Source organism: Tinamus guttatus, unplaced genomic scaffold, assembly GCF_059628265.1.
Source record: "Tinamus guttatus ecotype Peru unplaced genomic scaffold, ASM5962826v1 Tinamus_guttatus_pri_ptg000056l, whole genome shotgun sequence".
NCBI lineage: Eukaryota > Metazoa > Chordata > Aves > Tinamiformes > Tinamidae > Tinamus > Tinamus guttatus.
Window position 1 is genome coordinate 3,819,022 of NW_028288590.1, and position 22,784 is coordinate 3,841,805.

Consider the following 22,784-nt stretch of genomic DNA (forward strand, 5'->3'; position numbering starts at 1 on the left):
AAAGTTAAAGGCCTTTTTGAGTGTGTCTAATGGTCTGCTTGGTGTTTTAGTATATACAGAATAATCACTGAAGCTTCAGAAAGTAACTTGCTTTTCGAATGACTTTTTACAAGATATATCTGATTGGATAACCAGAAACTCTTATGCAGGAAGAACTATAGGCACCCTTATATAAAAGGAAGGTGTACATGGAAACATCTACATTATTTTTCAACCCTAGAAGAAACACAAATTAACTTTAAAGTCTCCAAACACAGAATTGCTGAGCCAGCAGAAGCTGATGAAGCTGGTGTGATCAAGACTCTTTGCCTCTTAATGCAGGAATGCATTCGTTGTGTTACAGAAAGGGAGGGCAGATGTTTGTAGTCTTGCAATGAAATAATTTTATATTATGGATGGGTGTGTGTATGTGTGTTTATATGCACACACATGTACATGTATACTTTATAAAATACATGTGTGTGTATATATAAAATATAGATCTACAGTGAAACCTGGATTACATCAAGTAATTGAAGTGTGACCTGCACTCCTGCCTCCCCCTGCCTTTTTAGGTGTCTCCACACTTCAGTTGTACCAACTTACAGTGACATTAAGCACTCCTGTAAACCATCTGGTTGCCTCAAAGGGAGGGATGGGAGAAGGGAGTTAGACTGCACATTAACTGGAGAACTGTCAAAGCATCTAGGGGACTGCTAGGACTGGGCACTTCAGGGTAATTTTTGTGGTAAACAATTTCTTGAAAGAAGTGTTTCTCCCTGTATTTATACTCATTGATTCAGATCACTCATGTTAAGGAACTGTATTTAAGTTCTTGAGGAGGAACACGTTTTCCAACAGAACCTTGGAAAGAAAGGGCTAAAACTATCTCAAGCCTTTTGGTTGCATTTCTGTTGCAATTTAAGACATGGCAATTGGAAGCCACTATCTTCTGCACTAACTCATTCCTTAGAAGTATATAATTAATATTTAAATATTGTAAATAAACAACTGGGACTTGCTTAATTCTGCTTTTCTCAAATCTGTACCATTTAGAGTGCCTAAAAATGACTTCTATGTTGTTTTGGGAAGGTAATACAGATGCTCTGTTGCAAAAGAGTACAAGCTGTGTAGCCTTTGGTTTAAAATTAACCGTCTATATCAGGCAGGTGTGTTTTAATGGTATGTTTTTAAAATCATGGGGGCTTTTCCATACGGTATTTGAGTAGTCATAGCTGTGATGATTTAAGAATATGATCATAGTAAGGCTTATGGGGAGAATTTTTTTGTTTCCCCAGATATATCAATCTGGATACAAAAATATTTTGGGGCAGCCAACCTTGTTGTGTAGGTCTGACAAAAAGATTTGTGTAGCCAAGCTATGTTTAATAGAGTCCCCTGAAAATTGGGCATAAATAGCTGTTTTAAACATATTTAACTCATTTCTGAACCTAAATATTTAGTGTTTGTCATATTTCAAATTACATTTGTTGAATGTATATTTTTAAACCTGAACAAGATCTTGCTGATGAATCTTACTATCATTAGGAGCAAAGCTCTTGTGAAGGGTGTCTTGGCCATTGAGTTGAGCTGCCAGTTTCACATGTGCCATCTTAGCTTCTCACACTCCTCACACTTCAATTTGACCAGCACCTGGATTTTGTGCCCATTACCCCTTTTTGATACCTGGGCACAAGGCTGATTACTGGGATTGCTGGCCAGGCCTGTGACTGGCTACCCGACATTTATCAGCAGCTGTTTTTCTACCCAATTTGTTCTTGTGCCAGTTTTACCCTTTGCCTTCATTCTTCTTCTTTGCATGTCTACTTGGACTTGCTGGTGTTTCATAGGTAGCAATTTATCGAAAATAAGCTAAGTTCTTCCAGCCTTCTCCTTTGAAGTAATGTGTCCCTGTGCTGGCTTGACTAATTGCAGTTCATGCGCACGAACTGTATACACTATATATCGGGGCACAGATACTTCCCTGTGTTTAGTGGGAATCATCCTGAGATGCATTTTAATATTTAATTTTCTTCTCACTGTACATTGCACTAGTTATTTATAGGCATCCTGTGGTTAAATGCAAATTTCTTTAGTCTTCAGCTATACAGTCTTATGTTGTTGCATGTAAACATAAATGAAGCCCAAAGTTGGCTATAATAATAGGGCAGAAAGTAAAGAAGTACTGAAATATTTGAAGTTTGGAAATGTGTGTGAAAAGGTAGTTAAATTTGTGATGGCTTTATGCTGACAGGCTTAGTGGTTTCTTTAATGTTTCTTATTTAATACTAGGAATCTGAATATGCTTCTGTTAAGAGTTGTGACTGCCTTAAAGAACACCTTTCTTTACAGTAACATTTAAAAATACTGATTCCTCTTGCTCATCTACAGTCCTCTTCCCACAGCTTGAGCTCAGGGCTGTAATGGAGCCTGTTATAGGCAAAAGGTGCCTGACTCAGCTGTGGCATAAAACAGCCTCTTGGCTTTTTTAATTGCCGCTGCTAAATCATCAGTAGTTTTCCTCTCGTAAAATAGATATCATTAGTGTTAAAGGCATCACTGCTAAAGATATGTTTCCTGACCTCAGATTTCTCCAAGTTGATCCGCTTGAGGTATTGAAAGATTTGGGTTTTTTTGTATCAGAACTTTTCTAGAGTTACTGCTTTTACTTGATATTTAGGAGTATATCTAAAATAAATGAAAATGTAAGAAAACCATCTGACAAGAAGGTGTCAGATTTTTTGAGACAGGAGAGGGAAAAGAAAAACCTACTTTACCATTATATGTTTTTTTTTTTTGTCTGTTTGTTTTTTAATCTTAAAACTTATTTAACCTGGACTGGGTACCTTCTATGTGACAGAATGGAAAATGTAAATTCTAGAGTATGTAACCCAGAAAGTACCCCTATAATTTAGCTGATGATTTTGTTTGCTTTGTTGCATTCTTGGTTTATTAGAAGCTGAACCTAGACACTGCTATAGTTTTGCAGAAAGGTCAGAAATAAGAAGAGGAAAATGAAAGGACAAAGGTTAAAAGACTAAATATTCCAATCTATATAAAAAGAAGTTTTAATTTGTGTTTTGTGTCTCCCAACCCCAATGCTATAAGGTGTCACATTAAGTATTCACACTGCTGTGAGCATGGAGTAAAGAACTTCTGCGAGAGAGATGCGATGGGGGCATCTGAGGAAAGTGGAAATGTTTCTTTTTGCTGTATATAGCTGGCTTGTTTGTACGTACATTTGGGGAGAGGCTGTAGGTATTATGTCTGTGTATACTTTTAAGTGACTGGTGAAAAGACGTATCAAGAAACAACAAAATATGCTCCAGAATGTATAGAACTGTAATTTAATGCACACATTTCAGGTGCTTGTGTATGTATGGTCCCAAGCTGCAGAGCTGGAAGTGGGGGAGTTAGTCTATGTGTTTGAGTTGTAATTGTAAAATACTCTGTGCTAAGAAACACCCTAGTTAATGTCCACTAATGAAACAAGTTACTTTTTAATTTTCAAGTATTTGAAGGCTGTTACCTTATTTAGGTTTATCCTGACTGCATAGACATGCATTGTTGCATGTATTGCAACTTCTTGTAACTGTAACACTGTGGTTTACAAGTGGGTTAGAAAAGTCACCCTAACTTCTGATTAGGGAGAGCTAGGAAAAAAGTGGTAGTGCTTTTTCAAATGGGGGTAGACAGGGCTATTTCTTTTATTAGTGTGGAGATATTCGTAAGGGAATAACATTTAGAAAGTTAGTATAAAATACTATCTTTTAGGTCATTTAAAACTGAATCTTGTTATTAAGCATGCTCATGTATACCATGAGATTGAAATGGCAGCGAGGAAAGCATCTTGAGTGCTTGAATGACATAAATAGTAGAAACAAGATGACTGATTTCCTGTGGACATCATCTGATCGTATCAGAAAACTTATTTTCCAAATGGGGCTGCTTTTTTTTGTTACTTTCTGAGAAGAGACCCTACTCATCACAATAACAAATAAGTAAGCAACTTTAAACATTAAAGCCAGAAAAGTAAAATAGAATTGTTTTGGAATAGGATTAATTTTCATTGCCTTATGTGTTTTCTTAGCTGTAAAGTAAGACTCAAGTGTCGTATGTGTAACAGTGCTTGTGCTTCTATTAATACCATGAACTTGTTTTTTTCTGAACCTAGTAAAATGTATCTGCAAGACTTCTTGGTGAAGTGCAAAAATATTGCTGTAAACCATGTAAGAGTTCAGAAAGCTTTATTATTTAATGAAAGTAGCTTTGTAAAGTCCAAGCTTTATTATTGAATGAAAGAATGTCATGGAGGTATTGCAGGACTTTTAAGTAGGACCTTCTTTATATGTATGGCCACAATATCCCAGGAGTTGCCGAGCCCTGTCTTAGCTCTCTGTGGCAGAGTTTTAGCCATCTAATGTTATTTCCCTTTGCCTGAGCTACTCGAACATGATATACATTTACATCTTTGGGGGTAACTTTGCTCTCTGGTCCGAAGAGAGCTTGCAGATAGAGATAATATGGTTTGTTAAAGCTTCTCTTGGAATCGCGTTCCCTTTTTGCCAGCCTGGTAATCTGATGGGTGTTTGCTGTTAAACTGTTGATTGAAGTGCTGTTGATACATGTAGGCTTCTTAAATGTGCATGTTTGGTGGGTCTAGAGCCTGATGCTGTTGTGGAGGAAGAGGGGACGGGAAAAAGTGCAAAAGCAACTCCAAACCAAAAGGCTGGGCTTTCCTTTCCCAGGCCTTGTACGAGAGGTGTTAGGAAAGCAACAGACAGCCAGGTCCTGCTGACTGTCCTGAGTGTTGGCGGGGACGAAGGGACCTGGCGGGGAGGGGGTGCCTAGGAGACTTTGGCAAAATGGGCAGCATGGGGAGCCCTGTATAGGGGCAGGTTGCACTAGTGGAGGGTCGGTAGCACCGTAGGGTAGAGAGGATGGGCTGGAGCTGGGAAGAGATGGGGCACTGCAGTGCCAGGAGGGGAGCGTGCAGGCCTCCTTGTAAACCTGTGCTGCGTTGCCTGCGCGTCTCTGCTGCCACGTGCGTCCCTGCGGTCCTCACTGCAGTCCCGTCCTTTGGATTCATCATCCAAGTTCTAACGCGTTTCGCACTGTCTTTGCAAAGAACAGAGGAGGCTTTACAGGATGCCCGTGCAACAGGTGGTGTTTCTGAAGCTTGTGTTTGTTTGATACTTAGACATAGCTGAACAGACAGTAGAAGTAAAATATTGCCTTTTGGTAGTGTTTGGCTTCATCCAGTAAAAAGGTCATGCTGATTTTCTTCTTCTCCTATCCCTTCCCCTTTTTGTGTTTCCCCTCCTGCAGATCTAAGGGTACATTATCTGAATTAGTGACTTTACAGATCAAAAGCCCAGAGGCAGCTCTCTGAACCTGCAATTACACACATAACCTGGGGATTAAGTTTTCCTGTAAGGCTGGGGTTAGAATAGAAAATACCAGAATAGAACTGTTCTTCGTTGCTGGTGTGGTGTGCGATGGTCTCATTGCTGCGTCTTGCAGCACGAACAGAACTTTTTTTGTTCATCCCTTGCGGTCAGAGGGGCAGTGTTTGCGCTGAGTACACTCAGCTGTGAATTCCCCCCCAGTCATAAACCCGATGCTGTTTGCTCTGTGCCACTGTGATTCAGAGCTGAGTAAGAGCAGAGAAATGTGTTGCCAGAAGGAGACGTAAGGTAATTAAGGTCGCTCTTAAAAACTGTTGTCTGAGGGGAAAAAACAAATTTTAGGGAACATGCATTGCTTTAATACACCAAGTCAGTCAAAGCTGCTTTGCTGGACTTTTCTTGAGGGTTGGGTGTTAAATCACAATCACACTAGATATTACAGAGCTATAATCTGTGATGATGGTAATGATACAAGGCTAGAATTGCTTGCTTGTGGAAGAGGAGAGCTACTGCATGTTTAACGTTCAGTAGGTGCCTGGAAAGATTTCTGACTGGGGAAGGAGGAGAGAAGTGTGTGCAGGACAGTACAGTTCTCATCCCTCCTCAGCAACTTTGTTTTCAAAGCACAACTTTCAAGTGTGCCCAAGAATCAGAGAAAATGATCTGATTTATCTCATTGTACTATCAAAGAGTAATATGGATCTTTTTTTTGACTGTCTACATGTATACAAAAACATTAAGCTAGTCTTCGTAAGGTTTATGAATATAGATAACAGTTTTAAAATCATTTTTCCAGCCAAATATATGAATCTCTCCTTCTGGCCCTCTTTGTGGGAGGTTGCAGTGTTGTACTAGGCGCTGTGGAAGCTGTTTCATCCTGGCCTGCTCTTGCCTTGTTGCCTGACTTCGCAGCTTGCCTGGCGTTGTGCAGCCATCATCTTGTTTCGGAGGAGTCGGGTGGCAAAGACTAGCAATAAACCTTGCGGGTAGCGAAGTAATCCAGGGAGCCCTCTAGTAGGGATTCGGTATGACAAACACTGTGCTGGAGTGGTGGACGCTCCTGACCTTGTATAGGAAATATCCCCATTTTCTAAGTACAGCTCCTAAGTTCGGGTGTGCAGAGGATGGTGTTTACGGGCTAGCCACAGTGCGTGGCGCTTCGCGGGAGGGCTGCAGCCGGTGTCCCTGCGCTGGCTGCACGCCGTGTGCCTGGCTTCCCCGGCCCCGCTGCTGGAGCTGCTCCTCTGGCCAGCACAGTACCCGCTTGCCAAGGGGCACGGGGAGAAGAGAGGTCTCCTCTGCCGTGGCCGCGGAAGGGAGAGTCGCCGAGGTGGGACACGAGTTGCCGGTGTGGGCAAGATGCAGCGCCGTTCTGAGGCCAGGACCTCGTCGTCTCGGCGCTCGTACGTGGCAGCGCAGCCAAAGCCAATAAAAAGCTGCCAAGGACGTGAGTCCTCGACCTGCCTGCTTGCTGGGTGATGAGGGAGGGGAGTGTGGCGGGGTTACTGGGCTGGCCGCTGGAGCAGTGCTTAGAACCTGCCCTGGTTGCGTTAACGCCGATCTTAGTCATCTAAGCCGACATGTGTTGATACTTTTATGTTATAGCCTATTTCATAATCAAATGCTTGTTTTGTGGACCATCACATTAGCAGGTTTAAAAAATCAGTATTGTAATTATTATGGTTTCTTATGTGGAAAAGTAATTTGGAGAATATTCGTTCCATTATCTTGGGCTTGGAAGCACTTTGAAATTGTCGTATTAAACATCAGTGATAAGCAACAAGATCATGGGATATTTAGTTATTTTTGAACTATGAACAAACTCCTCAGTGCTCAGTTCACTGGCAGATATTCCATAGGTTTAGTAATGCTATTCTCTCACTTTATGCAAGAGCAAAACAGTATTGCTACATATGGTTACTATAAAACATAATGGGATTTTTGATTTTTGGATGGCCATGTTAGTGTCATCCGTCTTTTGTAATGTGTGTTACTCCATACAGTACGTCACCGTAGAATGAATAATTCCAATGCTACAGTTGTGCCGAAACTCAGTTAAGGATCTCTGATCCGTTCGTGTAGTGTCTTTCATTTTCATACACAATAACTGGGTGATAGTTGTAGCTCCACCAAATTAGAGTGGACAGGTTTATGTGACAGTGGCTGAAGGCATTAAAACAGGTTGAAATTGCTCCTGCTCCACTGTTAGGATGGTGCTGCCCAAAAAATCCAGTTGCTTTGATTCAGACTTTTTCCTGGTCACTTTGAGTAAAAAAATACTAACTTTGAGTCACACTTTTAAGAAGAGAAAAAAAAATAAATAAAAACTTCTTTCCTATGAGGGCGACAGAGCCCTGGAACAGGCTGCCCAGAGAGGCTGTGGAGTCTCCTTCTCTGGAGATCTTCCAAACCCACCTGGATGCCACCCTGTGCCACGTGCTCTAGGTGTCCCTGCTGGAGCAGGGGGGTTGGACTAGATGATCTCTAGAGCTCCCTTCCAGACTTAAACATTCTGCGATGCAAAGTGCATTTTACTTCTCAAATTACTTCCTGCTAAGAAGGTGTTGACAGAACTTGGTTTTGATACATTTTTGCATTTCGCAGAAATGTGGAAGTGTGGCAACAGATCTGGTAAATTACAAGATTCCTGTTGACGTCATTTCTTTCCTTTTCAGCTTGTGTGATGTCTTTTCCTTTACTGTGGGAAGGATCATTGATGACACTTGCAGGTTTGTAAAGCCAAGTTGCCACTCTGGAGCTACAAGTTTCAGAGGGGTTTCTGTGGGAATGGGATACCAATACTTTCAGAAAGCATCATCTTGCCCAAAATGCTCTGTGGTCCACCAAGTATTTTCCTACAAGGAATAATATTGTCCTTGAAAACCTCATAGTTGGAATAAAAACACTAGTTTCAAGGCAAAGGAAAGGGCTCATTCATGAACAAGGAGGAGAAATTCATTGGCAAAAGAAGCAGTTATTGGTGCGGGAGTATCCTTGATGATATTCCTGGATTTCAGTTATCATAGAAAAAACAGTACAGCTCTAACATTGTCAAATGCAGCGACAAGTAGGTGGCTGAGGTGGTGCCAAATCCTGTTTACTCTGGAGTTTCTGCCGATGCACTAGCTTCCCAGCAGAGCAGTGTCGGAGCAGTTGTTGGTCTGCAAGACGCTTCAGCGTGATGAATAGAGCAGCAAGTCGGGCCTGATGCTGGAGGTGCCGCCAAGGCGAGCGAGAGCTGCGGGCGCAGCGTGGCAGGCACGTGGTTTTGAGGGCTTTGAAATGGAGAGACGTGATCAGGGAAACTTCCCTAGTGGGTTTGTTCATGGGGTAGTCATGATTAGTAGTTCTAAATAATACAGATGGGTGATGAATCATTTCACTGACTCTTGAAAGGAAGATTCATGGGGCAAGTCCTACGCGGGATGGTTTTTAACACCTTGAGGACCTCGTCGCCAGAGTGTGAATTCAGAAAGTGCTCTCTGCACCGGCGCGCTCAGCACTTTTCCTGTGTGTGTTGCTGTAGTTTTTCTGGTGCTTTAGAAAAACTTTCTTCAGGCACAAGTTGCTGTTTAACTTTTTCAAAGGGAAGGTGGTAACTTAACAGAACTGTGATTGCTGCAAAAGGGAGTATTCAGTAATGATTTACCTCAAGTGAAAATTTCCAGAGAGATATATCAGAGGTTTTATTTTGGAGGCAGAGAGAGTTGATTGGGTGCTTCCTTTAGTGTTATACAACTTAGTTAATAAATCAAAATGTGAGCAAACTTCAATAAAATGTGGTTCCAGTAAATCTTTTCCAAAATAATAGAAATGAGCAGGGTATATGGAAATACACCTGAAAGAAATCAAAATATTCCTGGTAAAAATAAAACGAGCTCTCAATTTAGCGCTGGTGTTTACATTTGACAAAGTTACCTGTGTCACGTCACCTATGTTGCTGCTCTTACTTCGGTGTCATTAAATCTCAGTATTGGCTCAAGCTGCTGCTGTGCCCGGGAGCAGATACTTGTCCTCTCGGAGCTTACGTGGAGTTGGTTGTGGTTCAATCCACGCTCAAGTGACCGAAAGATTCTTCTCCTTAACCTCCTGTCCTAATCCCGCGTCCTGGTAATCCCACGTCCTGCCCATCTTGCCACTTTACATAACAGGCCTCGTCTGAGGCATCTCCCAGCTCCATGGGCCTTGGAGTTTAGATCTAAGCACGTATTGGGCTGTGAAACGCATGCACCATGACTTTTTTTTTTTTTTTTCCTTTATCAAATCTCTGTGACTCAAATTTATTTTAACTTTACCAACATACTTGAATTCCAGATTTTATACCCCACAAGAAATTTCTCAGATACTGTTACCCCCAATAGGACTGACTGCTAATTACTATGAAGAATCAGATTACTGTCCAGGCTAACCTGTTGCACCACAAATTATTTTAAACGTTCAGGGTACTTGAATAATTCTATTTTGTTCTAATAACCCGTGATCTTTAACTGTGTCCTGCATTGTGATATTGCATGTTAATAGCATTGATTACCTGTCAAGGGGTGGGAATTGATGAGCAAATGTCCATTGTGAAATTAAATGGCATTACTGGAGACTGCACCATGCTGCTGGGTAGGGAGGTGCCGAGACCCACTAGGCTGCGGGAGGAGTATTAATGTGAGCTCCAGGTTTTTTCGCATGATTAAAACAGGCCATCTGTTCTTTGTTAAATGTTTACAAAAACAGCTTTTCTCTAAAAGATTTAGAGATGTGGGTCTAGTAAACACACCAATATTTTTGAGCACCTTTTTCACCTTATTTCAAATAATACCAGAAATAATTCTGCTGCAGTATTAAATAGGATTAATACCTATTTGTGTTTAATCTTTACTGGTTTCTTTCCTGCAGAAGATTAAATTCTGTACCAACATGCTAAATTATAGCTTCGCCTATTACTAAAAGCAGCGGGAGAAGCGATTTGAATGGAGTATCCAGATACATTTTTCATCTTTTGCTTAGAAAAAATAGTAATACACGTCTTTTTATGATTTTGTAAATGGAAAAGGGGGTTCTGTCATTTAGAAGTTGCAACCCTGTAGCTAGAGTTAATCCAGTGCAGCTTTAAAGAAGTAGAACTATTGGAAATAATTCCCTACAGTAGGCTTAAACTAATATTTACTAATGAGAGCCTATTCTTCTTCCTCTTCTCCCCTCTTAAAGAGCAGACAACTGGTTTTGGCTGAAGAAATGCATCTTTCAGGCTGTTTCTCATCTATTCTTCTTACTAGATTTGTGCTGCTTCTACACAGTTTCACACTAGGGAGCAATGTAGGGTTGCCAGTTACGGATAGACAGTTTTAGAATATTGCAAAAGTAAAGGCACAGGCTTGCTGAAAAAAATAATCATGCAGGTTTTTGGTAGAAATGTCAAAACTTGCTATATTATATATATTAGTGAATTATGAAATGTTTCAAACTGCTATGTGGTATGTGGCAAAAGTAATGCCTTTTCAAATTATAAGAAAATCAAATGAAGCCTAATTAAGGCAGACTTAGCTTTTTGTAGCTTAGTGTTTTAAGGATTGTGAATGATGTGGAGCAATAATATATATATATATTTATGTTTTGGTATGCATGTATCTTGGTATTGTAAATATTTTTCATATTCCAGTTTGATGCATAATGCCTGCAAGTAACGTAGACAAAATAGTTTTTGAGTGTGTTGGGAATGGCTCTTGTGGGTTAGTTTTGGAGGTAATGAAGAATCTGAATTTTGCTAGACTGATGTCTTCTAGAGTGGCATGGAATTAACCTTACCCTGGTAAGGTTACTGGGTAGCACAATAAGGAAAGGATCACTGTGTGTTCATTGCTTAACCTCATGTCGAAACTCTACATTAAACCTGCAAATGGCAAATCATCGAAGGTTGGTGCTCATATGCAAACTTGAAAAGCTGTATACCTTACTCTCAAACTCTCTCACTCTTTTTCAAAAGTTGTTAAGTTTTCTCATTGCAAAAGTCTGTGAAAGAGACTTTTTTTTTTCTTATTAGAGTGAAAAGCTAATATTCAAGCATAAAATCTGTTTGTATGGATTTTATTGATACAATCATGTAGCTAAGGTAGACACACCTTTGAAATTTTTATAGAACTAAATTTAGGTGCTGGTATTAGACTTCTTGCAGTTTTTAATATTCACTATATTAGGTGATTTTTCTTTTTTTAAGATGAAAAATTGAAAATAACAGCTTTGATTTATTCTAAAAAGCTGCCCTTCACAATTACACGTATATATAGTTTGTAAAAGTCTCTCTCAATACTGCAGTCACATACTGTAGCTCCCAACCCAGGGTACTTGCTAAATACCAATTTAACAAATAAACGGAAAGGCAAACTTATATGTTAGACATAGTGAGTGAACAGTATTGGCTCAAGAAAAGGACTGAGTATTACTGGGGACAGCTCAGTGAAGATTTAGGTAAAACTTGCAGTTGATGTCTCAGACGAACTCAGCAATGCACAAGATATCAAATGGAAGATAATATGAGCTGCACTGGGTGTTTTTTCCTCTCCCAGGAATTCTTTCTTTTTTTTTTTTTTTTCTTTTGTTGGTATATGTCACCATTTCTTAAAAATACTGCAAAATTGAAAAGGGTGGGGAGGCAACAAAAACTATTAACTATGCAAAAATATCTAGCAAGAACTAAAAATGCTGTTGTGAAAGCAACCAAACTGAAAACAACCACTCATTGGCATCTCTGTCTGAGAGCCACATTTCAAGTACATGAAGAACAGCTGTGTGAATGTTACAGATTTCCAGAAGAGGTGTTGGTTCCAACTTTGTGATTTCCGACGTGAGACGGTCTCGGTGGAGATGGGTCTTGAAGGTGGTGGTGCTGGTGCAGTGGGCACATCAGCTTTGCAGTAGAGCTCTTTCCACTAAGGCTGCAGCCCTGTTGCACAGATAAGTCTCTTAAAAAAACATATGGGAGAAGAGAACACGCAGAAGTCTCACAAAGTTTTTGATTAATCAAGTAGAGCCAGATCTTCAGTTCACCACTTCCCTCCATCAAGGAGCCTTCCATACAGAGCTGCAGAGTGTAACCTGTCCTGTTCAACTCTCCCACAGGCAGTAAAATGCTGTCTTTATGTTTTGGTAGGCTGGTTGTCTGTCTTGCTTGGGTAATTCTGAGAATGTGGATTTTATTCAGAGTAAAGGCTTTCTTGCTACAGTGAAGAAATGATGAAAATAGTTAGGACCTCACTAGTTCAGTTTACTAAAATTCAGACAATGATACTAATATATGTGGACAAATAACCTTGCTTCTTTCACTTGCTCCTGTAATGATATCAAGAATTTTGTTTTCTGAATTTTGATTTACTCGCACGGTTTGACTTTTGTAGGTCTAGGTCATTATTAAAGTAAACATTTGTGCATACACGTGGCTTTTCTTGATGTGCAGGGGCCGAATGCGCTGTGCCACACTTGCGTGCTCGCCACCGCGGCCTGCCCTTTGGCACAGGAGTAGGACGGGAGACTTGAGTAGCAGTAGGGACAGTTACGCAGGGCTCTGCTCTTCCTGGAAGTAGAAATCTGTTGTGCTACAAACCTCTCTTCCCTCTAATTCAAGGACCAAGCATCTCAAATGGCTAGAATTTATGATCAGGTCTTCAGGGAATTTTTCCATTTCAGGATCAGGCCTGACTTCATTTTTAGGGAAGAGAAAAGTGGGAACATAGAAAAATGATAGAAAAATTGGTGCCTTATATAGGATCGTAAGAAAGACATTGATCGCGTGCTACACCATGACTTGTCTTTGTGGGAAGCCCTTCAGCCCCAAGTTTCCAAGTGCTGGCAGGCGCTGAGGAGGAGCGGGGAGAGCTTTGGCGCCCTCCAAGGCGGGCTGGGCCGCGCTCCTTCATCGCAGCCTCCTGGATGGATCCCTGGTGCAGAGAGTTGCCATTGCACCCTGTGTGTCACATCCGGGCACTTGGCACTGGTCATTAAACCTAGGTTTTCTTGTACTTCATAAAAACTCTGATACACTGTATGCATGTGGAAATACTTCATACAAACTAACTTCACAAACGCTTGACGGGTCCTTGTCCAGTTTGTAGTAGGTACAAATCCTGTTGCAACTCTAAGTAGGGAGCTATGAATCTGATGAGCTATGTTGATCAAAATACCTGATGTCACACCTGAAATGGTGTAAATTGTCTTGGTTAATTTGGTGTGAAAGCAGCCAATGGGTACACTTGGTTTTCCTGTTGTAGGCCTAGAACCAAACCTGTAACTGTTCTTTTTTTTTTTTTTCCCCAGAGGGCAAAATTCCAATGCAGCTGAATCCCTTGTTCCAGGTTATTTATTCTAGTAGCAACTACTTTGAATATACAAATATCTGAAATAACAGTTGCCTTCCTTTTGCACCTAAATGTTGAAATGCCAAGATATTTTCTACATTTTCACCTGTTTACAAGCTTTATTATAGAATAATTTTGCCATTGCCATATCAAAAACTTTCTGCTCATTCTGTCACTGTTTTAATTTCAAAAAGCTAGTGTGTTTATTAATCTTTTAGGAATTTCAGTTTATGATATTAGTTAAATCTTCTGCTTTGTATTTTCTCCCTCTGTAACCTTGCTCCAAAATAGCGAGCTCCTTGCAAACTTTTAGAATTTAACATTAGAAATCTACAATTTTATTTCTGTTCATCTCTCCCAGCATTCTCCGTCGGAACCCTTTTTAGAGAAACCAGTGCCGGATATGACTCAGGTTAGTGGACCGAATACCCAGCTAGTGAAAGGCGATGATTATCTGCCAGCAATCGAGCCGCAGCCCCAGCAAAAGAAAAAGAAGAAGAAAAACAATCACATTGCTGCAGAAGGGCCCAGTAAAGGTTTTGGTAAGGAAGACTTTCCTGGGGGACTTGACAACCAGAATCTAACTAGGAACTCGGATATCTCTCAAGAAGAGAAGAAGAAGAAGAAAAAGCCCAAGACAAAAAAAGAACCGAAGGATCCTAAAGAACCCAAGGAAAAGAAGGAACCCAAGACCCCCAAAGTCCCTAAGACCCCTAAAGAGCCAAAGGAAAAGAAAGCAAAAAATACCACGCCAAAACCGAAGACCAGCAAAAAGACCAGGTAGGTCAAAAAATTCATGTTTGTCTTCAGGGAAAAATAGTGTGTTTGTGGGATTTCGAGGATATTTGTGCTAAGCAGAGTATGTGGGGATGAAATCCTGCTTTGTCAGTTATCATCTGCCATCTCTAACACCATGTTTTGAGGAATACTCAGGCGTGTTTCTCTTGTTTGGACTTCCTGTTTATAGCTTCATCATTATCCCTAAATATGCTGGAAAGGCAGACATATTTGTCATAGCCAACATGGCTCATTTTTCTTTTCAAGGCATGAATATTCCTGGTTCTGTCAGATTTCAAAACTTATTTTCTTCTGATGTTGATCTGTCACTGATTGTGGTTTGTGTATGAAGAAATTAAATTGCTTCAACAATATTTTTTTGGTTTGACTGAAATCCAGAGAGGGAGGGTTTAGAGAAGAAAGGTTTGATGGGGGTTTTACTGAAATGAAGAAACGAGCTACTTGGTTTTGTTACAAGTTGTACTAACCTGCCAGACACTTTCCTACTGACATAACCTATGGACTATAAGGTTTGCTTTTCGAAAAGGCGTCCCTGTATAGATGTTGATATATTCTTATTGCAGGGATTATACTCATTGTACTGTTTCATGTAAAAACAATTTCTGTAGTACAAGATCTTTCTGGATAGACCAGCTGCTTCAGCCCTGTTTCTTGGCTGTTTTCAATTGGCATCATGTCCCTTTATCAGGATATACTTAAAATACTACAGAGTAGTATGAGAGAGGACAAACTGCTGTTATACATGAGTAACTGCGTCACAGATAATCACACAGATTCTTTCCTTACCCCTCAGCTCCCCAAACACCCTGATTACAAATGCTCGCTTGAAAGAAAACTGAAAGGAAAAAGACATTAAAGCCCAATTTTTTTTCATTTGTACCTAGAATTTCTTACAACTGTTCTGAATTTGTTCCAAACATCTGAATCTGCTTTTAAAGATGTGGCTAGTGTTATAAAATATAACTTCCAGATGGAAGCACAGCCAGACTTGGTTAATCTGAATCAGTTTGCAAAATCCATTTGTACTAGGATTTAAAATTGTAGTTAATGAATGAGCTTTGTATATATTCTTCAAGGCTGGCTATTGGCTAGTGTTGCTGCAAGTATATAGCTAAATGAGTTAGAGGTCAATACTAGTTGTTCCTTTTGCAAAAAAATATTTTTTTAAAAACCAAACTACAAAGCAGAGATGGTGTTTTTATAGACATTGTTTATAAAATTGTATGTTGTTCTGATTAGCTGAATTAGCTTTTCAGTAAATTACAGTTGATTAAGCTTATATTGGAAAAGTTATATATATAGAGACACATACTATGTTCCAGACTGCCCATAAATCATTTCTTTAAAAAACCTTATATTTGTAAGTTGTACATCTCCTGTGCATGTTTTTGAAACCGAAACACTGAGTCAACTAAACAAAGCTTTTTACAAGGTTTCCTTATGTTCCTAGGTTTGAAGGTGAACAAACCATAATGCACGCTATACGACACCTCCCAGCAACTTCTGGCGAAAGCTTTTAATGCAATTAGTGTTTTTGCAAGGGCTTTGCCAGAATGAAGCTTTGTAATGAAGCCTAACCATAAGACGTGGCCAGAAAGGATTGGCTCAAAATCCTGCCAGGGTTCCTATGGCTGTCAGACCTCGGGCCTTGCCTGCCCACCTACTCAATCTTCATGTCCCTCTGCGTGTCTTCCCTCAGTCTGTGGGACATGCTGTGCAGATTAAAGGAGCAATATTTCCTTCGATTGGACTAATCTCTTCTTGCTTAGATGTGTGTGCAGACAAGTCCTATTCTCCATCTTTTTTTCCCATGCCGTAACTCTTGCAACAGGGCGGCTGGATGATTGCAGTGTCCCTGCGGTCACTGAGCCCTCTTGTTCTAGCTGTGAGAGAAGGGAGCAGCATTCAGAGCACTCGCTGTCCTTAGGCCTCCTTGGAGTTGCTGGGAGTCAGCTTGCCCTCCTCTAATGGACTCGTCCCGCTGCTGCTGAGCGCTCTTCTGAGAGCAAGGTTACTCTTGTTTTGCGATCTGACCAGCTTCCGTGTCGAACTTCTTCAGGGAACTTTCTGACTGGGCTGGGATGCTATTCGCATGTTGCTCTTGAATCTTAAGTCCGTGCGGAAAGGAATTTTGTTTGCTGCGGCGATACCGCAGATTGGGAAATCTGTCCAGTGACGTAGGCCATTGATTCAGTCCCAAGCAATCAGTCAAGCCACAGTATTTCAGCAGCGCTAACTCTACAAGAGAAGTATTACAATAACTGAGATGAGTAAAATTCATGCAGCTGAATATAAATTGTGATATGATTAGGTAGATAGAAAACATTTTGATAACATTAATGAGATGGCTGTCATGTTTATTATTGGCACTTCCATTGCTCAGTACTTTGCTTCGAAGCACTGGAGAAAGAATAGTGCAATTTTAGCTTTCTAAATGCTGTGAAAAACTAGCAACGTTCATTCCTGAATAACCTAGTTGGTTTTAATAGGAGAGAAGAATTTTGTACTTGGGTAAAATCCAGGTACATAAAATTAGACTTTTAAAATGTAAAGAGAAACTTTTTTCGGAGAGAGGACAAGACCCAAACAGTAAAAATGTAAACTGATATGTTAGGATTAAATTATGAACTATTAAATTTCAAAGTGAATTAGGTGTTTAGTACCTAATTTTTAATCTGTCTGTGTATTTTAATACAGCCAAAATTTGTCCTGTGCCAAAATTTAATAACAATATAATCAAATCCATTTTCCCTTTACAGTAAGCTGTTGCAAAATGAGTAGCCTGCCTCCCTGAAACACACCTTCATGTGATGGAAAACAGATCACATGGAGGAGAGAAACTGATTAATTTAGTGCTTGTGACCTATGTGTCTTGTAGCATCAGGAAAAGGAAGAAAATACCAAAATAGGCAACTCTATATTGTGCTGTATGCTTGATGATTTTGAGATTGAAAAGGTGTGATCAAAATTAGCTTGATCCTGCCAGCACAGAAGTGGCATTTACAGTAGTGGCTGGAAAAATTGCTAAAGCAACGTGTTGCGGAGCAAATCAGGTTCAAAAAGAAAGTGCAGATAAACTTGGAGATCACAGGTGAAAGGTTTTCATCAAGCTGGGCTCTTAATGTTCCAAAGCCAGCTGAGGGCAGGGGCCAAGTCAGTGTTTTTCCCCCGAAGCAGGTGGAGAGTCAGAGGCAAACAGTCCTCCCGAGGCGCCGGTCCTGGCCCAGGTGCCCTTCCCGGAGGAGGTGGCACTGCCTGCCCAAGCCCGGGCTGCTGCCCTCTCCTCCCGGAGCCGTTCAGCTCTGGGGAGCAGCAATGACCTGCAGGGGCCCAAGGGCTCCCCTAGTGCTGCCCCTGCCCTTCCTGCACGCTCACAGCGGCCCGGGATGCAGGCGTGAGCAGCAGGGTGACCAACTGCTGCTGGTGCAGGGGTGGAGACGGGCCTTTTGGCGCCCAAATCGGCTATTTGTTGTGTGGGAAAGGGGATGGCTCCTGGCTGAGGAAGTGGGAAAGGGCTGTGGCGTGGGGGGAGCACGCAGCAGCAGGATGCAGCACCTTCGGGAACCCGAGGACAGGAAAAGAGGTCCCTAGGTGGTGGTGGTAGTTTCCAGCCTGCAGCTTGGGTCATCCTGAGAAAGGCAGGAAGGGAGGGGAGGAGGGTGCGGGAGCCAACAGGAAACGGTGCGAGATTCCCCTGCACGAGAGCCCGGAGCGTGTTCCTGCTCACACCTGTCCCAATGCCCCCAGTGAACTTGTCCAGCACAGCGCCAGGCGCCTCTTGCAGAGAGGCCCCGGGGCCTTTGCTCCCAGCCAAGTTGGCTTTTTTTATTTTTAATTTTTTAATAATATGGCCTTTTTCAGGCCACATAAATGCAAGCAGGCAGCAAAGAAAGTCTGTCAGCTCTAACGTTTCGAGAGAGTGGGATTCTTTAGTGTTAGTTTATGGGTTTGTTGCTCCACAGTGAATGTGTAGCCATTTTTCCAAGCAGGGTTCTGTTTAGAAATTTTCACAGGATAATGCCCCACAAGTGGAAAAATAGAGATCTTAGTAGTGTGCCTGACTAACTTCGACTAGACTTCCAAATCCTTATACCCAGCATAAATTACACTAATAAACAGATTTGTCAGTTATCCAGCTCAAATGAAATAGTTGTACGATGTAAATATAAGGGCTAATTACTCCCCCCTCTTAATCCCGCTGAGCACGCTGTGCTTTTGGGGTATTTTTGAGTTGGATGATTTGGCTCTCTAAGTTTCTGGTGCTTGACCTAGCTCTGTAGGTGGTTGCTCGACTAAGTTGCATGCAATGCTACTTGTTCTAAAATCTTAATTTGCTCTTTCTTCATTGCTTCACTGTTATCCTTCTTAAAGTTTTGCTTTTAAGCCCTCATTATCCCTTGTCTTGTTGTGTCCCTGACCTTCTGCAGGTTGTACTCCTGGTGATCGCCCTTGGGGCAATCTGTTCTGCCTTCCCCCGGGGAAGGAGGAAGCGGGGAGGGGGCTGGGGGCTTGCAGAGCATCTAGTCTGAAAAGCTGGCGTGCAGTTTCCTCAAGTAGCAAGCCTCATATTAGCTGTCATCTATAAAATATTTTACTGATTTGCACTTCATTATGGACAAATTGTGCTTTAATTTCTGCCAGATTTATGGGTTTGGTTTGGACTGGAGACTGTCCATAATGGAATCTGGGTTGTGCATTCACGTGCGTGCCAAGGTGAATATTCACCACCGTTGTCCAAAGGTGCATGTTATTGCAGTTCTCATTTCTCCTTCCCAAATCTGGGAAGTTCTACCGGGTATATATCCAAAGTTAACTACTGACACATGAACCCTGTCAGTGGTTCTGAATTGCCCGAGAACAGATCTTTACCTGCCTGTGTTTACATACGGAAAGGTACCTTCAGTCCAGTCTAACGCCGTTCCTGGATAATTTGAGTACGCTCCGCTGGAAAGCGGGATAGGCTGGGCCAGAGCCGGGATGTTTAATCGTTGTGAACAAAAAACAGCGGCTTTGTGGGAAGCGGGGTAGCAGCGAGAGTTGCTGACAATTCCAGGAAGCCGGAGTGTTCCCACCGGCTTTGGCCAGGTAAAGCATGACAAACCAGGAAGCACGGCTTAAAGAGGCAGCGATTTTGTGCTGGACTGTTTTGTTTTGTTCTATCTGTTTCCTGGTTGGAAAAAGAAATTGTGGGTATGCACTTAAAAACAGCAGTTCTTTGGCTGGGTGTTGGAACTTAAAATTCTCTGTGTCGCTTCTTGCAGGCTCTGGGCTCCCCAGCTGAGTTGTGCTTTTGATGTGTCTGCTCTTAACTGGGTGGTGCAAATGGAAGGAACAAAATTGCGTCCAAATTACTTAGCACGCGTCTGTGCCAGGAATGACTCAGTAGGCTGAGGCACGACGTGTATTTGTACATAACAATATATACGTGTTCGTGTAGGTCATGAAACGCTCCGAGGAAGACGATTAGCCCAAACGCTGGGAAGGACCTAGGGGAGTTGGGAAGCAACCTTGGCCGAGGTGGCTGCGCTGGCGGCCCTGGGGTCTCGGCGAGCTCTTTGTGTGGCGCGCGCTGGGTGCGCGGTAAGTGGCAACCCCCGCGCAGGCTGCACCGCGTCAGGCCGCGCTGCCTCCGCGTGCGCGGGGCCGACCCGCGCGCCTCGGCGCGCTCCTCCTTTCCGCAGGCTGGTGTCTCATCAAACCGCAGCCACGCTGTTCCCTGAGACCTTAAGCCTGTTATTCACGTGTGATGGTGCACGCAGGGCACGGTAACTGCCACTAAGCTTAATTGTGCGCCGTGCTCTGATTTATGGAGGTCACCGGTGAAAAGCACGAGCCTGTCGACTTACTTTACCTGGCAGCGGGCCAACCCCCTGACAGGCTTACCTTTGATTTAAACAAATTTGAGAAATATGTAAAGTTTTGGGAGCAGTTTTGCACTGATTTGATAAAAGCAACCACAGAAGGCCGCCGCGCAGGTGTTGGGAATGTTTGAAAGCTGATTGAGGGAAGCAGATGGCTTCAGTCAGTGGCATCCAGCCAAAGGAGCAGGTGCTGGTCACGTGGCCGCTGGTTACCAGGGCAATGTGATTGCTCTTGGCGTGCACATGAAAGGGAAGGGGCCCCGCGTTCAGCTGTAGTATTGTATAATTTGTGGCAGTTAGAGCGGAAATAAATGCTGGAAATGGAGCCTCATAGTAGGGGAGACTTCTGTCCATGTGCAGCGTGCGCGCTGGGGCGGTTGGAAGGGGAGCCGGCGTGTAGATTTCCTTTATTTTCTTTTCCTTTTTTTTAATGATTTGTCTTATATCTTTGCTCTTTCAGCTGGATCAAACTTTTTTTTTTTTTAAATTGTCACATCTTGACTTTATTTATTCTGAGAGGAAAACTATGTTGCGCCCTGTGATTTGTGCAATAATAAGAGTTTATTTTTTCAAACTCCCGCTATTTTCACGCGTAAATCTTTGGTTGGTTGGGTAGCTTTTGCTTTTTAGAAATTCAGTGTTGGTTTAAGTGCCCCCCCCCACAAAAGGAAATAGTGCAGAAATTGAATCGATCTGGTACCAAAGCGTTCAGAAATCTTAAATCATAGCTCTGAAATATACATTCAGTTGAAAAATACTTTAATCAAAATGAACAAGCACAAGGATGGTATGTTTTTCTGAGAAGTTGCAAGGCTGGGTTTTACAAAGGAAAAACAAACCCCAGGTGACATCTCTGCTATGAAATTAAGATAGTAGGGGAACAGAAGCCGCTTTAAAAGTGACGAGGAGAGCGTTTTGTGATCTACACTTCTCGTTTGTCAACTGTTGGTGTGTAATTCTATGTGGGCAGGTTGCTTTTAAGCTGCAGCAAGTTTTTAAAAGCAGCCTGTCAAGTCAATAGCAGGCCTGAAGTGGTTGAACACAGAAGGAAAAAACCTGGCAAACCCCCACATGAGTCACAAAGACTAAAGGCCTTTAAAACTATTAACTTTTATTGTCGCTTCTTTTTTGTTAGTTAAAAATTTCATCTATGTGTACTGAAGATCTCAGTGCTTAATCACTAATCTGGCGATCAAGCATTTAAAGCTGGATTTTGATACGTGTATCTGTAGCATTTTTTTTTTCTTTTAACTGGGTGTGCACAGGTGGAGTTTTAAATGTAGCTGAAGGGAAGGTGTAGTCCCAACTCCATGAAAGTGAGTATTTTCCAAAGGCCAGGGGAGCAACCGTGAAACTTCTTCCTTCTGTTGGTAGCTGTGACTTGGTAATTCGATGTGGACACTGGGATGCTAGTTTTTGGTTTATTAAGAAAGGAACTAAAAAAACAGTAGGAAAACTGTGAAATGCATAAAGGTTAGGTGAAGAAGCCAGGTAGCTGCAGCTGATAACCAGAAACCTAATCCGGTCAAGTTTATGGGCTCCTGTGTGTACCAGCTGTGGTCGTACTCATTAAGCATCCATACGTTCCTGGAGATTTGATGCCAAGATGCCTTTCCTGTGCCGCTTTTGGGGAATGACATGACACATGGAATAAAATGGAGAATCTTCTCATTTGCTCCACTGTTTGGTAAAATGCCCTCTGGTCCTGCTCAACTAATCCATAGGGTTAATATCAAGAAAAGTTCACCTGAGATCTTGTTTTGTTTCACATGCATCAGATAGTTCAAGTAATGTTTTTGAAAGTGCAAATTTTGAGTACAGAAACTCTTTTGGTCTCGTTTTTACCTTATCAAATATTTTAGTCCCTGTCTAAGCCTTCTCTTTGAAGGAGAGAAGTGACATGCCCGTTATTCAGGAATGGGGAATGAGTAGCAATGGCCCGAGCATCATTGATTTTACAATTAAGTTTAAATGCTTAAATAATACAAAGCTGTTTAAAATAATGAAGTCACTACAAAATAAACAGTTTAACTGTTAAAGCACTTTTTATTTATGCTTTTATTTTATTGTTAAGCACATCATATTTTTCTACAAAGTTTGATGAAAAATACCTCTGTTTCAGTAACAAGAAGCTAGACTCAGAAACTAGTGCTGCGAAGAAAAAAGTTAACAAGGGAAAAGAAGGTTCTGAAAATTCAGATCTGGACAAAACTCCACCACCATCACCTTCTCCTGAAGATGAAGATGACGCAGGAGTTCAGGTAATTCTCTTTCATGTTTTCTGCACCTCTTGATGCTTTAGGTAGGTAAAACCAGAAGTCTGACCATCTTTGTTATTTTCAGGTAGTTTCTTTATTGATTAGTAAGATATATCAAGAAGGTGAGAACTGGAGATCACT

The 22,784-nt window shown here is 41.7% G+C and overlaps 1 protein-coding gene across 1 annotated transcript in view; it reads left to right on the top strand.

Moving 5' to 3' along the window:
- CHD7 (chromodomain helicase DNA binding protein 7) overlaps positions 1-22,784 on the top strand; it is a 122,267-nt gene that overhangs the window by 53,159 nt on the left and 46,324 nt on the right. The window contains exons 3-4 of the mRNA XM_088540132.1: positions 14,088-14,506; positions 22,508-22,646. Coding sequence (XP_088396258.1) covers positions 14,088-14,506; positions 22,508-22,646 — 558 coding nt within the window. The remainder of the gene's footprint in view (positions 1-14,087; positions 14,507-22,507; positions 22,647-22,784) is intronic.